Source organism: Ochotona curzoniae, unplaced genomic scaffold (assembly GCF_017591425.1).
Source record: "Ochotona curzoniae isolate NIBS_2020 unplaced genomic scaffold, NIBS_Ocur_1.0 contig_2321, whole genome shotgun sequence".
NCBI classification, from domain to species: Eukaryota; Metazoa; Chordata; class Mammalia; order Lagomorpha; family Ochotonidae; genus Ochotona; species Ochotona curzoniae.
In genome coordinates, this window is record NW_024465421.1 from 13,371,504 (window position 1) to 13,387,057 (window position 15,554).

The 15,554-nt window shown below is 36.3% G+C and overlaps 1 protein-coding gene across 1 annotated transcript in view; it reads right to left on the minus strand.

Moving 5' to 3' along the window:
• Nucleotides 1-15,554, minus strand: part of LOC121151870 (phospholipid-transporting ATPase ABCA3-like) — a 55,992-nt gene that overhangs the window by 21,708 nt on the left and 18,730 nt on the right. Inside the window, exons 10-17 of the mRNA XM_040973722.1 lie at nt 13,394-13,528; nt 11,225-11,357; nt 9,003-9,157; nt 8,613-8,768; nt 8,129-8,339; nt 4,451-4,601; nt 2,601-2,699; nt 1,414-1,552 (exon numbers count right to left, since the gene is read on the minus strand). Coding sequence (XP_040829656.1) covers nt 1,414-1,552; nt 2,601-2,699; nt 4,451-4,601; nt 8,129-8,339; nt 8,613-8,768; nt 9,003-9,157; nt 11,225-11,357; nt 13,394-13,528 — 1,179 coding nt within the window. The remainder of the gene's footprint in view (nt 1-1,413; nt 1,553-2,600; nt 2,700-4,450; nt 4,602-8,128; nt 8,340-8,612; nt 8,769-9,002; nt 9,158-11,224; nt 11,358-13,393; nt 13,529-15,554) is intronic.

The window sequence follows — 15,554 nt, forward strand, 5'->3', positions numbered from 1 at the left end:
AACGGGTACAATTAATAACCTAAAATATGTATGTAGATTAACAAGAAAATCATTGCTTTAAAAATATGTTCATCCTATTTTCAATTCCCCATAAATCATAATGAGAAAACACCTCTAATTATTGATCAATATTAGAAATAAGACAAAGTTTAGAAGGAGAATTGGACCTGGTGCAATGGCTCAGTAGCTAAATCCTCGCTTTGGAAGTGCTGGGGTCCCATATGGGCGCCGGATCATGTCCTGGCTGCTCCACTTAAATTCCAGCTCCGTGCTTGTGGTCTAGGAAAGCAGTAGAGGATGGCCCAAAGCCTTGAGACCCTGTACACACGTGGAGCACCCAGAGGAAGCTTCTGGCTCCTGGCTTCAGATTGGCTGAGCTCTGGCGGTTGTGGCCACTTCGGAAGTGAGCCAGAGGATGAAAGATCTTTCTCTCTGTCTCCTTCTCTCCTTAAGTCTGATCTGTCTTTTCAATAAAAATAAATAAATCTTTAAAAGAGAAGGAGAAAATTTTTTTTCTCATATTATCTTTATTGAGGAGGAAGTATTTCCTGGCTTTTGGAAAACCAGTTATTAAACATACTTCTAAAATTTATTACTAATCTAGGAATCAACAACCTTTAGGCTAGTCTGCCCCATCTGCATTCCTGTGTCAAGAGGAAGAAACGGGGGAAAGTGACAGGGCAGCGGGAATGTGCAAAAAGGAGAGAAGGAAACGTTTCTCAGATAAACAACACACAGCCTACATTACACTGGCATCAAACAATTTCACAGAATGAAGCTGAAGCACGTATACGTTATGTGAACTGGCCAAACACAAATTGCTTTTACATGAAAGAGCAGGAATTCCAGCTCTATCTGACCCAAAATTCTACGCTCTAGTTCCACCCACTCTGCCTCACAACTGGTGTGTAAGTCCCTCGGGGCTTGCTTATAAACAGCTTGGAGAAGTAAATGCCCTGCTCTGTAAAGCCCCAGTCAGAAACATTAGGGAAAAATCACAGAGAAGAGGAATTAAAACAACCAAAGAGATGCTAGACAAGCTAACAAAGTTTTTCATGGGAACAAAGTAACAAAGCAGTTTGAAAAAAGCAGACAGAAACAGTACATTCAAATGTATAATTTTAAATGTCTTTCATGCATGCAAGTGAAAGTAATGACTTTTATCAGCACCCTTTCTCAAACTCTGAATAAAGTAACAATTTCAAAAACAAAGAAAAGCAGCTACCAGGAGTAACAATGATCAGAGTACAATCTGATCTTTACCTAAAATATCTCAGATTTAAGTCAGAAAATTAAATTGCTTTACAAACTCCCAATCTCCTTTAAGTTGGAGCACTAAAGCAAAATGTACCTCTTCGAGTCCAAACAAATACAAATACAAATTAGCATCAAATTCTTGGCAAAAATGCTTACCCCACTATTGAGTTTCATGGAGGTAATAGACCGACGCAAGGTGCTACGACGTGTACTCCGAATGTTTCTGGGTGCATTCATATTCTGGTTACGGTATCTGTTTTGAAGACTCTCCTTTCCCTCTGCCTTTTCACTGACCCTACACAAACAAAATACACATATACACGCAGCAAATAAATTTTAGTCAAAACACTGCTTCCTAAAATTCAGTCCATTAAAGATTGCCATAAATTGACAGGAAAAACAGTTGGCCAGAACAGTAGGGACTGGACCAGGCTCAAGGCAGCAGCCAGGAGCTTCAGCTAGGTCTCCCAAACATCTGAGCCATCTCCCACCACGTTTCCCAAGTGCAGCAGCTGGGACACAAATCAGTGCCAATATGGGATGTTGAGGTCACAGTTAATGGCTTGACCCACTACACGAGACCAGCTGTATGGATTTCAAAGTTTGTTTGTTTGTTTGTTTGTTTACCAACAATCTAGCTTTTCATTCCACTCGCATGAACTTTTGAGAGTATCTTTGCACATACGTAGACTTACTTTGGTAGCTTGAGGATCACTCTAGGTAGGCACCAAAACTGACCAGATTGTAAGACTGAGGGAATGAAGTCTAGACCCAGATAATATGTCACCCCTTAGATGTATCCTGAATCCCTGGATACTTTGTCTTTGAATTTACACATAGTGCAGGGTTATCTTAGAATATAAACCATATGCAAGTTAAGTAAGTGATAGTCCAATGATAAGATTTGAAATAAGATTTTTTTATTATCATCTCCTATAGTCTTGAATGACACAGGCACCTGTATCTAAGCCGAGAAGTTGCATATGCAGTGTTCTTGCCTATTAGTCTCCTGTCCTGGGAGTTCAATATGTGGTGTCAGTGGCTTTGTGCTACTCAGTATTCTCAGGGTTAACACAGAATAACCTGTGTCCCTAATCTCGCATCTGCTGCTCTCACTCAAGTCCTCCAATGCAGAGCAGCATCATGGCATCAGGGTTATGAATAAGGTACATCAGCAAATGCCTCTGGTGTTCACTGAGTAACAAACCCAGCCAAGTCATGATTTCTTCATGAATCCCAGCCTTACGCAGTGTGAGGACTGCTTTCCAAAAGAGAGATGATATTGAAAGAACAGGTTGTTTTTGTTTGGTTTTGTTTTGCCATCCTCATGCATTATCACTTACGCAAAGAAAACTTCTTCTAAGGTAGTCATAGAGACACCAAATGCTGCGATGCCCAGCTCTTCCTGGCGTTCTTCCAGCTCAGCAAACATGTCTTCAAATCTAAATGAACAGGGAGAGAAGGAAAGAGGGTTAGAAGCAAAGTAGATTATTTTCGTATTTATACTTTTTGTTTCCAATTAATTTCTCCTGAGTTGTACTTTTCATGCCCCTGTTACAGATGTGAAACATGAAGGAAAAAACCCAGCACACAGCTTCTTGTTATCTGATAAACCTATGTAGAAGTAACTTTTCAGGCATGGTTTGGTGACAGAATGGATAAATCCAGTGCCTGTCACCTTGATATCCCATATAGGTGCTAGTTCATGTCCCAGTTGCTCCACCTCCAATCCAACTCCCTGAAAATGGTCTGGGAAAGCAGTGGAAGAAAGCCTGAGTACTTGGACCCATGCCATCTACATGGGAGACCCGGATAGATTTCTAGGCTCTTAGATTCAGCCAGGCTCACCCCTGGCTAACCTGGTCATCTGGTGACTGAACCAGCTTGTCAGCCTTTCAAATAAATTAACACATCTTTCAGAAATCACAGTTTCATAAAATCATATGTGGTTACTGTCCCAGAAATTTATAACTTTGCCATCCCTTTAATATCAGTGATTTTGAAAAATTTTCTCTATATTTATAGGCAATTCCCATGTTTGTTTTCAAAGCAACGTATTTGCTTATTAACATATTTATTACTTTAACTCAGAAATAATATTTAATGATAAGATTCCTAAAAACTATAGCTAAAAATATTTTTAAACAACATGAACATTATAAATGATGCCATAATTATGTAATTTATGTTATAAAAAATAAGGATGCCATAAACATTCTTATACATAAATATCTTAACACTATAAATTTTCACTAATTGTAGTAAATGAATACCTGTGACTGTTCTACTACTTTATTGTAGTTACAAAGATGTGTAGCCTCCTAAGTGTAAAAATATGACAGGAAAATGTTCAGCAAGACAGCAGGACAGGATACCCGGAGCCTCCCATTCCCTTGAAAATATTTATTCAGTAACTATTCATGAATAAATTCTCTTCGTGAGAAATCCTCAGTCAGGTGAAAAGCTACTGAACCCCCAAGAAAATGGAGTATTAGACTTATCAAGGCTCTTGGGGAAATTCAAGGCAGACGCCTTCTCCTGCAGACTCTGCTTCTAGCAGTCACTCCTCCCTCACCCGTCCCAAGGTGAAGAATGTAAGAAATTCTATGAACTCAAACGAAGAACTCAGAGGTTCACACAGACACTTAATCAAGCTTTCAAGAAACAAAGACGAAGAGAAAATCTTGAAGGCAGAAAGAGAGGAGCAACTCATCACATATAATAGGATTCTGAATCATATGAACAGATTTCTTAGAAAAAACTCTGGAACCCAGAAGCAGTGGACTGATACATTCAAAGGGGGAAAAAAAAGTCACCCAACTATCCTTCAAAATAAGGGGTCAGGAGCTGGTATAAGACATTTCAAGATCAGCAAAAGCTGCCAAGCCTATCAAAAAAAAAAAATGCTCAAGAAAATCCTGCAAGTTGAAATAAGGTACTGGAAAATAACTCGAAGATGTATGAAAACAGGCACAGTCCTCAATGTTCTGTAACTATACTTTTGCCATCTACATAATTTATACATTAATACATTTTTAAACAATTCTAAATCAATTAATAACATATTAAGGAAGTAAATATTCTGACTATTTATAGGCTAACAGAGGTAATTTATTTGTTGAGCCCAATGAAACCTGGAAATGTAATTTCTGCTGACCTTACATCTTTCGTCTGGCATTTTCTACATCCATACCTGTACGTATACTCTTTCGGTAACAGAAATGATAATTCAGCTGCAACATCGTTCTCTAAAGCGGCAGTTGGTACATAATCAAAAATCAAGACAGAGATTCTTTCAACATCACAGTTGGGATTCTTCACTATGACTAAATGGTATCCCACACCTGAAAAAAAAATCCATCCAGAAGAACAAATTAAGCAATTCTGAATTTCTTACTTCGAAAACCATGCTTAGAGCTCACGTTTTGAGGTCTCCAGATACACAGGTTAGATAAACATGCTGTGTCATAAGCCTGTGACTTGAAGGAGGTACATTCCCAGAACTTACAAATGCTGCTCTAAAAATTCAGTGATGGGGTCTGGCGCGACCAAAGTCCTCACCTTAAACGCACCAAGATCCCATATGCAGGCTGGTTCTAATCCAAGCAACCTCACTTACTATCCGGTTCCCTGACTGTGGCCTGGGAAAGCAGTCGAGGACAGTCCAAAGCCTTGGGACCCTGCACCCACGTTGGAGACCTGAAAGAGGATCCTGGCTCCTGGCTTTGGATTAGTGAAGCTCCCCAGCCATTGTGGCCACTTGGGGAGTGAATCATCAGACAGGAGATCTTCCTCTCTGTCTCTCCTCCTCTCTGTATATCTGCCTTTCCAATAAAAATAAATAAATCTTTAAAAAAAATTCAGTGATGGTTTTTCTGGTGGGTGGGGTGGCCTACTCCTGAAGATACCACCCAAGAGTAGAAGCTGACATACCCACTCTCTCATGTTGTAATCAATAAAGACCATTCACACTGGGAAAAATAAGCATGTGTAGGGACAATAATAATACATGTTACGTAATCAAATTTAGAGAACCGTAGACAAGCTTTCTGTTATTTAGCCTCCTTTTCTGTGAAACTGTAATCTGTGAGTTAGGAGGACAGCAAGACACATTAACTTACTGAATACGTATTTATTGCACATCTGCTATGAGCCAGGTACTATTTTACATACAACATATCCAATAAAGCCTATGACTATAGCAGTTATCCAAAAAGCTACATTTCAGTTAGGAAATACAGTAATCAGTAAGACATATAGTGTACTGTAGTGTCAGTACTTAGGAGAAAAGTAGGCAATTGTCAAGAAAAGGGTAATATTAAATGATGGAGTGTTGGAAATGACTGAAAGAAAATATTGGAAAAAGTCCACATGAAGTGAGGCAGCTCCCAAGCATAGAAAAATCCCTTAAGATGGAAAAAAATCATGGAGCCTTAAAAATGCCTTCATTATGAAAACAAAAAGCATCAAAAGTTGTTTTGAGGGACTAAGCTATTGTTACAATAGAGGGGAAAGAGGTGGGGAAGGGAGAAAAGGGAAAACCCTGAGCCTAAAACAACTGTATCATGAAAAATAAAGAATTTTTAAAAAGTTGCCTCGGTATTTGCTCTGGCTCAGTCACCTATGCAATAAAGAAGACATAATTATTCCATTTTGGAAAAAAAAAAAAAAGGACTGTCCCTCATTTACAAGCTATTGAAATTAAGTATGCCCTTAGTGTTCCTATACAATCTGCAAAGTAAAAATTTTCCCTATGCTCGTCTTCTGACACAGAAAGTCATTCAATTTTTGAACCCTCACTTTAGAAATTGTGTACGAATATAGGGAGTCATTGAGATCTGAATTATGCCCAGCACCACTCTTGAATTGGTCACAGAACAAGATGCAACCGTCTATTGATACTGATAATGACTGAAGAAAAGAAGAGTTGATACCCCTGTTAACAGGGCTTGTAACATACAGAACTGTGCCATTTTTTCATTAATTCATATTCAGGTTAATGGATACAATTAGCACATAAAATGTTGGAAAAACACTGAACAGCAAAATCAGAATCTCTAGGCCAAGCTTGACTTCCACATTTGGGTTGTATGTGGATAAAGTCATTCAAGTTGCTACTGACATTCTCAGTTAAATTTTGTATTAAAAAAATATTTAATGCAATCTATCCTTAAAAAATACATAATTATTCCAATCAGAAGATCAACTGGCTCTTACCTGTTAGAATTTTAAGAATAATTATGATTATATTTAAGAGAAAATGAACTTCAAATTATCTTAAGCTCACTAATTTCTGGGTTGTACTAGTTTTATAATCTACCAAAACTTCAATTTGTTAAATAGCATTGTAATATATCTTATCCAGATTTACATTCTTTACCTCTCATTAAATATAATCAAGTGCTGCATAACAATTTTCAATCAATTATGGATTGCAAATATGTTGGTGGTCTCACTAAGGAACTAAAAAATTCATTTAATTCACTATGTCACAGAGCAAAACCCATTACTCATGTGTTTATAGTAATGTTCACATAATCAAAACTAAGGCATGATCAGTCACATAAAAAAGTGCAGCAATACAATTATGTGAAAATCATAATATCTGATCATGACAATACACAAGTTATTTCTGACATACACCAAACTTGCTATGAAAACACATTGGGAGAGAGTAAAGAATAGTGAAGATAAGAGGCAATCTATAAAAACCCAAATTTGATGTCCAAGTTTGTCACTTACTACATGTGGCAAATATGCTTAAATATAAGCCCCATTATCTCCTTAAAATTGCGAAGTTCCAAAGATTAGATGAGATAATGTATGTGAAGCTTGAAAACTAGTATACACATTCACAGAAGCTGTTCAATAAATCTGGGAAGACTGAACCAAAATAGCCAAGCTAATGATTAGTGAAATGAAGTCTTCTTTATCAATAATTCTCATGTCTCATTTGCCTCCTGCTAAAATATTTTTGTATATCGGATATATAAACTCAGAAAACATTATGTATAATTGTATGTAGTTCATTTTTGATAAATTCTATTTACTTACTCTATATTCACCAAAGACTCTATTTTCCCACTATTCTTTCACTTCCTGCCCAAAAAATAATAATTATCTGGCTGTCACAGGAATATTTTATTAAAAATACCTTAAAAAGCACTTAGCACACTGCACTAAAAATTTGATACACATTTCGCAAAAGACAAAATTCTTTTAAAAAAAATTAGACGTATCTGATCATTAATTTTCTCCCATGTAAGCTACAAATCCATCTAGCAAATCTCTTAAGGCATAACCATTCCTGTGGCAAATTAACAATTTAGTAGAAAGTATATGGGAAAATTCAATATGATTTCTGTGGGGTTAATAGAGAATATTTTATATTAGGATTTATTATAGGATATATTAGGATCTATTTATTCGGTTATATCTGAAGTTATTGAAGAGATGGTCTGTGTCTAAATTTGGCATTTGGTGCAATGGTTGGATGTCATTTGGAATGTTCAGAGTGCCTGGATTCAAGTCTCAGCTCCACTTCTGATTCTAGTTTCCTACTAATGTGCATCTTATCAGACAAGCATTGATATCTCAAATACGTGGATCAATGCCACCCATACGAGAAATCCAGCTTTTGTTCCTGGTTTCAGCATGGTCCAGCCCAGACTCTTGCAAGTATTTGGGAAGAGAAAGAGCAGAAGGGTGATATTCTATCTTTCTCTTCCCATTTCAAACAATAAACATGTATTTAAATTAAAAAAGAACCATAAAGTCCAATTTAAATAGTTTAGACCTAATGCAACAAGACATAAGGATCTACTGAATGTGCAGAGAGACTAAAATTATGATGTTAGAAAAAGTTAGGCACCATATCTTTTCTTCAGAAAAATGGACGAGCCACAGCACTGCAGAGTCCCCTTGACCATGATGGCTATGCGGTCACCCAGGGTGTCTGCTTCATCCATATAGTGGGTGGTCAGTAACATGGTTCGACCCTTTTTATACTGCTGGAGAACATCCCATGTGCTTCTCCTTGAGACTGGATCCATGCCAGTTGTTGGTTCATCAAGTATCACTACCTAAAGATCAGAGAAAAATTTCAAACATATTTAATCTATTCTTTTACTTTATGGGATAACTTCCTTTTCATACCACACATACTTAATCTAATACACAAATCCCAGACTATACTAGAGGTAGGGACACTGCAAAACCCATGGCAACATCATATCAGCTACATTAGTGACATGAATTCCCTCTGATTTCCACTTGGGAAATTTCTTGTGTCGACTCTGGTTGCTTGTGTTGGGCAAGTTTGATGCGGACGGGGACTCGTATTATAATTCATTTACCTTGGAGCCCCCTATAAGGGCAATCATAATAGAGAGCTTGCGCTTCATGCCTCCACTGAGTGACTTAGAAAGTTCATTACGCTTCTGAAGCAGGCCAAAAGAAGCCAGCATTTTGTTCATTTCTTCCGAACGACCCTTGGAAGGCACTCCCTTTATCTAAAGAAAGCAGTTAGAGTTTACATGGGAGTTACAATTTTATCCTTAGAAAATTCTCACATCAGAACTTCTCTTAACACAGCTATCTAGAGGTAAGACATTTCTTTTTTCCCCTTTATCCTACAACAACACTTTAAGTGACGTTTTTAATAAAGGTAAGAATGTTGACTCTTGCTCACACCACCTAAAATACGTGAAAAGAATGGAAGAGAAGAACACATGTATCTGTCTCACCGCACAGTAAAAAACAAGATGTTCAGATACTGTCATATTTGGAAACAGCAGGTCATACTGCGGGCACAAGCCCAAACTTTTCCTGACATGAACCATGTCCTTTGAGATGTCATATCCACTAATGTAGATCTTTCCACTGGTAGGAAGATAGAAACCTAGAATGAGGTAGGAGGTATTTAGCTTTGACAAGGAAAGCCAACAATGTACTGTCATCAGAACATAGTGTCCTTACAAAATATCTGATAAATTTATTAGTATCTCCTATAGGAGAAGTACAACAAATATCGATGGTGATCTTTAAGAGAAATAGAAAAAAACAACCTAAGCTTTTTTATTTACTTACATATTTTAATGTTTAAGGCATACAACACAATAAAAATTATTTCAGTAATATCTGAAAATCATGTACGCAGCCTAAACATGTCATATTACTTGGAATACAGTTATAAATATTGTTTTCATTGAATTACACCATCTACACAATAATACATGCTTCTTTCCTCACTTCCTGGTTACTGTCATGAATCCCACATTATGCAATACTAATATCCCTGTCTGCAAGATAAACAGTGTTATATTGCATGTATACATCTAAATAGCAAGTAAATATGGCAAAGTGTTAAAAATTGTTAACTCTAAAAGGATATATTTGTGTTTTGAATGATTTTCTATACTCTAAAAATCTAGTACTTCTACCAGCCATTTGACAATACATTTGTATCATGTTATGATCTGAACCCTGAATTATGAACACTATGCTTGATTTTTTTTTCTAAAAAAAGCTCACGATGCAAAATCATTAAACTTAACAAACTAAAATCTAGGTAGAAGAAAAAACAATCAAATAGTCTAAAATATTTAACGTTTGTGCTTGAGTGGCAACTTGGCTATCTGTGAGTGAAATATTTGCTAATATACTACATATAGCTACAAGCTACTTAAATGTCATAATTTATTAATTCCAGTAGAATTCAAAGATAAGAACTCAAAAAGAATGATCATATTTTTCTATCTACACCTTGCCTCAAAATAAAATATTCTAGTTGATCTACAAATGGGAAAAGAAGCCTTGCTCCCAGTTTTTATTTGACATTCATTTCATTTTTGTCATTTATTATTGTATTCTATCTTAGTGTTGTACTCTCTGTCCTCATTTCCCGGGACTGAATGCCCTGGTAGTATGCATAGCTCTTTCCCTTGTGGTCCTCTTATCAAACTGGGATTAAAGTTCATTTGCCCGCATACCTACACATACCTACATTCATTTGCGGTAGCAGGATGACATACTAAGTTCAAACTCTGTTTTCTGACTTCTTAAGCTATGCTGTAAAATTTCTACTCACTCATCAGCATCCCCACTCAATGGTAAGGGCCTTCTAGACAAAGACTTAGTATAGAATACTTAGTATTCTCACTTTCTGTCTTAATTCTCAGAATACTAAAAAAAAATCATGTCATGAAATGGATGAAATTATTGCTTCAAGCAAAATTTATTGGTAATAATGAATGATAAATGAAACACTTGAATAACAAATTTTCTGAGATTAAGGTGCAATTATCTGCCTTAATTAGTATCAAGATAACAGAAATATATAAGCATAAACCAAAATTCAGGAAGTAGACACTTGAAATATAAGCATTTTAATTATCACAAAATTTTATATGAAAAGAAAAAATCTATTTTATATATGATATGCATGACAAATTATTAAAGAGAAGTATATTTGTGTCTAAAACTAACTGAAATGTGCAAAATGGATTAACAATATGTTACAAGGATAGTAAAATATTACAAGGATAGAAACCATGTTGTGGTTTTATGGGTGTTCACTGAAAAACTTCCAATCAGATATATTTGAAATTTTCATAATCCATGCATGCTTTCATATAAAAATTACATGGTTTACAATGAAAATAATCCTTATCAAACAGAGGATAATTACTTCCTATGAACTGGGAGAGAACAGAAGGGAATGCAATATAGGAAAAAATGAACAAATAAATGAATGAAAATTTAAAAGAAAAACATTTGCAATGATCAGTAAGGATGATAGCCTAATAAATGGGGAGTTTGATGCAACCAAGATAAACAAATAGACACAATTTTCAAAATTTGTGGTATATTTTACTTTAAGAAATAAGGGGGTTAATCATCAGATAGATGTATCACTTAAATGACAGTGATGTCAATATCAAGAGTATACACATTCCCAAATACACACCAGTAAGAATAGATAAAGTGGTTGTCTTTCCTGCTCCATTGGGTCCCAGAAGCACTGTGATCTGGTCCTCATAAAAATTCAAAGTCAAGTCTTTTACAGCTACAAAGGTAGTATTATTCGGTAGTTTGAATTCCTGTGAAAATTAAATTTAAAAAATAATAATTTATTACTATTTCTTGAACTTATCAAGTATCTGAAAAAATGAAAAAAAAAACCCCAGATTATTAGTCTCAAAAAAATTTTACAGCTGCTCAATAAGTTAAAGAATAGGATCACTATATAACCCAGCAACTTCGCTCCTAAAATATGCACTAAAAGGAACAGAAAACTTACATTCAGATAAACCTTTTATAACAACGTTCAAACAACACTATTCATAGGAGTCAAAAGACAGATGAACTAATCAGCTGATAAACAGATAAACAAAATATGCTAAAAACGTGTAATTTAATGTTATTCATACACAAAATGAAGTGCCAGTACATACAATAACATAAAAGAATCTTGAAAACATTAGCTAAGCATAAAAGCTAACTACAAAAAGCCACACATGCTATTATCCCATTTAGATAAAATATTCAGAATAGAGAAATTTATAGAGACAGAAAGCAGACTAACATTTTCCAAGGGCAGGAGGAAGAGGGGACTGTTCGGTGATTGATAAGTGACTGATTTGGTCTTTTGTCAAGCAAGGATGGTTGAAAACACTGTTGATATGCTAAATGCCACTTAACTTTGAACACTGAAATGGCTAGAAACGTAAATTTTATGTTATATACATTTTAATATAAAAAAGATTTCCAGTCAGTCTTCATTCACAACTGTTTTTATAAAAATTGGCAATGTATACATATTAAACTATATTAAGCATTTTCTGTATTTAATAAAATGCTTTTCTTCTCCCATTTTTAATGCTTATATGTCTTTATTTTTTCAAAAATTACTTGAAAGAAGAGATACGGAAAAGGGGGTAGGAGTGAGCTTCCATCTACCAGTTCATTCCACAAATGGCTGCAACAGCCAGGGATGGTTCAAGGCCAGAGCCGGGAGTTGGGAGTTCAAACCAGGTCTCCCAAATGGATGGCATAGAGATCCACCTACTTGAAGAATCATTGCTGCCTCCCAGGATGTAGGGAGCCAGATTCAGAAACTGTGAGAAGAACTGAACCCAGATATTCCAAACGGAACACAGCTGTCCCAAGTGGCATCTTAACTATTGTGCCAAATATCCACCATCTTGTAATCTGGAGAAAGATCTAGAAAGTGGTGAACTAAGTACTTTTAATTCAGGGAAAGCCTCAAAGGAAAACTTGCAGAGAAGTAAAAATAGAGAGGTAAGATATGAATGAGTATATTGGGTGAAACAACTGAAGATCATGTTCCATTATATAACTCCATTAAGTTTCAATCCATATTAAAAACTTAAAATACGGGCCCAGCACAGTAGCCTGGTGACTAAAGTCCTTGTCTTGTATGTGCCAGGATCCCTTAGGCTCCATTTCACATTCTACCTGCTCCACTGCTCATCCAACTCCCTGCTAGTGACCTGGGAAAGCAGTTGAGGACAGTCCAAAGCCTTGAGATCCTGCACCTGTGTGTGGGAGACCCAGAAGAAGCTCCTGGCTCCTGGCTTTAGATAGAGTCAGCTCCACTTGGGAGCGAACCAGCAGACAGAAGACCTTCCTCTCTGTGAGGAAGGCTTTGTGAGATTAAAGGTTTGATTTAATCTGAAGCCCCTACAAAGTAAGGTGAATGCTAGAAAATCTAAGGTTTACCCAAATAAGTCATGACTTGAGTTGATCCAGATAAATGGGATTGGACAGAAGAGTGTTCAATCAGAAGCCCATCATAAAGCTTGTCAAACAAAATAGAACCAGAGTGAACAGAAGTGAATATCTGCATATCTATCAGAATCATAACTATGTTCTACCGCTTATCATGGAAGAATCATACAAGAGATAATTATCGCCTACAAAACCAAAGAAGACAGGAAACAGGTGGATTTCTATTCTGTTTTCATGCATTTCACTTTTACCTTGTCTAAGCTAGTAAACGTGCTAATTAACACCTTAAATTAACACAGGAGTACAGGTAGGGCTATGACAAACATTTCATTTACATTGTAGGTTAACTTTTACCATTATTCAGAAAAGACCTACAAAACAATACCTTGCGCAAATGTTGGATCTGGATACCAGCCACCAAACCAACAGGTTCAGCTTCAAAATAGTAACTTTCCTCAAAATCTGAAAGCTCAATATTTTCATTTATCTTTGAGGTTGGATGCCCAAACCAGTAAGATTTCTAAAAGAATAAAACCAAAATAATTTTATCAATGAAAAATGAAATGATTTTTGCACTTATTTAAAATGATACTGTCCAAGGAGCCAGCACTACCTACAATGCCAGCATCCATATTAGCATGCTAATTTGAGTCTGGCTATTCCACTTCCCATCCAGTACGTGTAGGAGAAGAAGATTCATCTTCATGGAAGACCCAGATGAAGTTCTTGGCTCCTGGCTTCAACTTGGTCCCAGCCCTGGCCATTTCTGGCCATTTGGAGAGTAAATCCATAGAAGAAAGAACTCTTATCCTCTCCCTTTTCATGTTCTTGTCATTCTGCTTTTCAAATAAATGTATGAGACAAAAGGAAATAATCTCAAAATGGCACAGTGAAAATTATTGCGTCATGTTCCATCAAGCCTTTTCATTTGGATACCCAGTCTCATTGTGATCCCTAATCATTCCTCGAGCTTTCAATTTGTCTTGGAGAATCAAAATGCTTTCGATGTGGGACCAGCACTATGGTATATCCAGTAAAGTAGCTGCCTGTGATGTCAGCATCCCTGATAGCACCAGTTCAAGTCCTACCTGCTCAACTTTCAATCTAGCTCCCTGCTAATGGCTTGGGAAAAGCGATGGAGGATGGTCCAAGTACCTGCCCAAGATCCCACATGGGAGAACCAAATGAAGATCCTGTCTCCTGGGTATGGCCTGGCCTGGTGCCATAATTCAGAAGAACAGCACAAAACTGCATTAACCTGTGCTTGCCTTCTTCACCATCAGAGACTTAAGAAGGAAAAAAGCCTCCCTCATTTAGTTATATATATATATATATATATATATATATATATATACACACATATATACTATATTATAGATATTAATTTTATATAAATAATACATATTTATAAAACTACATATATATAAAATGGAAAGATTTAAAAATGGAAAGATTTCCCATACTCATGATTGGAAAAACTAATATTAAAATGAACATACTACCCAAAGTGATGTACACATTCAGTGTTAACCGCCATCCCATCAAAATGACATTTTTAGAGAACAGAGACAAGATAATCCTAAAACTCAAATAGAAACATAAATAAATTTGAGTAGCTGAAACAACCACGGATACAAAGAACAAAGCTGAAGATATCACAATATCAGACTTTAAATAATATGCAGAGTTACTGAGACAAAAACACACTGCACTGGCATAAATGTAGCCACAGAGGTCAATGACACAAAACAGAGATTTCAGAACTGAACCAATGACTCTGAAACCAAGTGATCTTTGATAAAGATGCCTAAAATATATATTGGAGAACAATGTTTTTAGTAAATGGTGCTGGTAACGTGGAGACCCAGGGGCAGTGTGGTGGTTCAATGTGCCTTGCGGTATCAGCATACCATATGGGTGCCAATTCATGTCACAGCTGCTCCACTTCCCATCCAGCCCCCTGTTGTGGCCTGGGAAAGCAGCAGAAGATAGCCCAAAGCCTTTAGATCCTGCACCTGTGTGGGAGACCCGGTAGCTTCTGGCCCCTGGCTGTGGGCTCCTGACTTCGGATTGGCTCAGCTCTGGACATTAAGGCTATTTGGGGAGTCACTCTAAAAGACGGAAGACCATCTTTCTGTCTTTTCTTATCTCTGTAAATCTACCTTTCCAATAAAAAAATATTTTTAAAAAACGTGGATACACACACAAGGCACTGAATCTGGATCTCCCATTGACCCATATATCTCTCATCCTATTAAAAAAAATCAGCTCAAAATGTATCACAGATCTAAATTTAAGATCAGAAACTATTAAACTGTTGGAGCAAAAATTAGATGAAATACTTGGTATTTCATTGGTAAGGATGATTACTTTTTAAATATGACCCCAAAAGCTTGGGAAGAAAAAGCAAAAATATACAAATGGGATTGTATCAAATGAAGAAGATTCTGTATAGCCAAGGAAAAATCAATAGAGTGAAAAGATAACTCGAACAATCAGAGAAAATGCAAAATATTCATCTGATAAATGATTAACATCCAGAATAT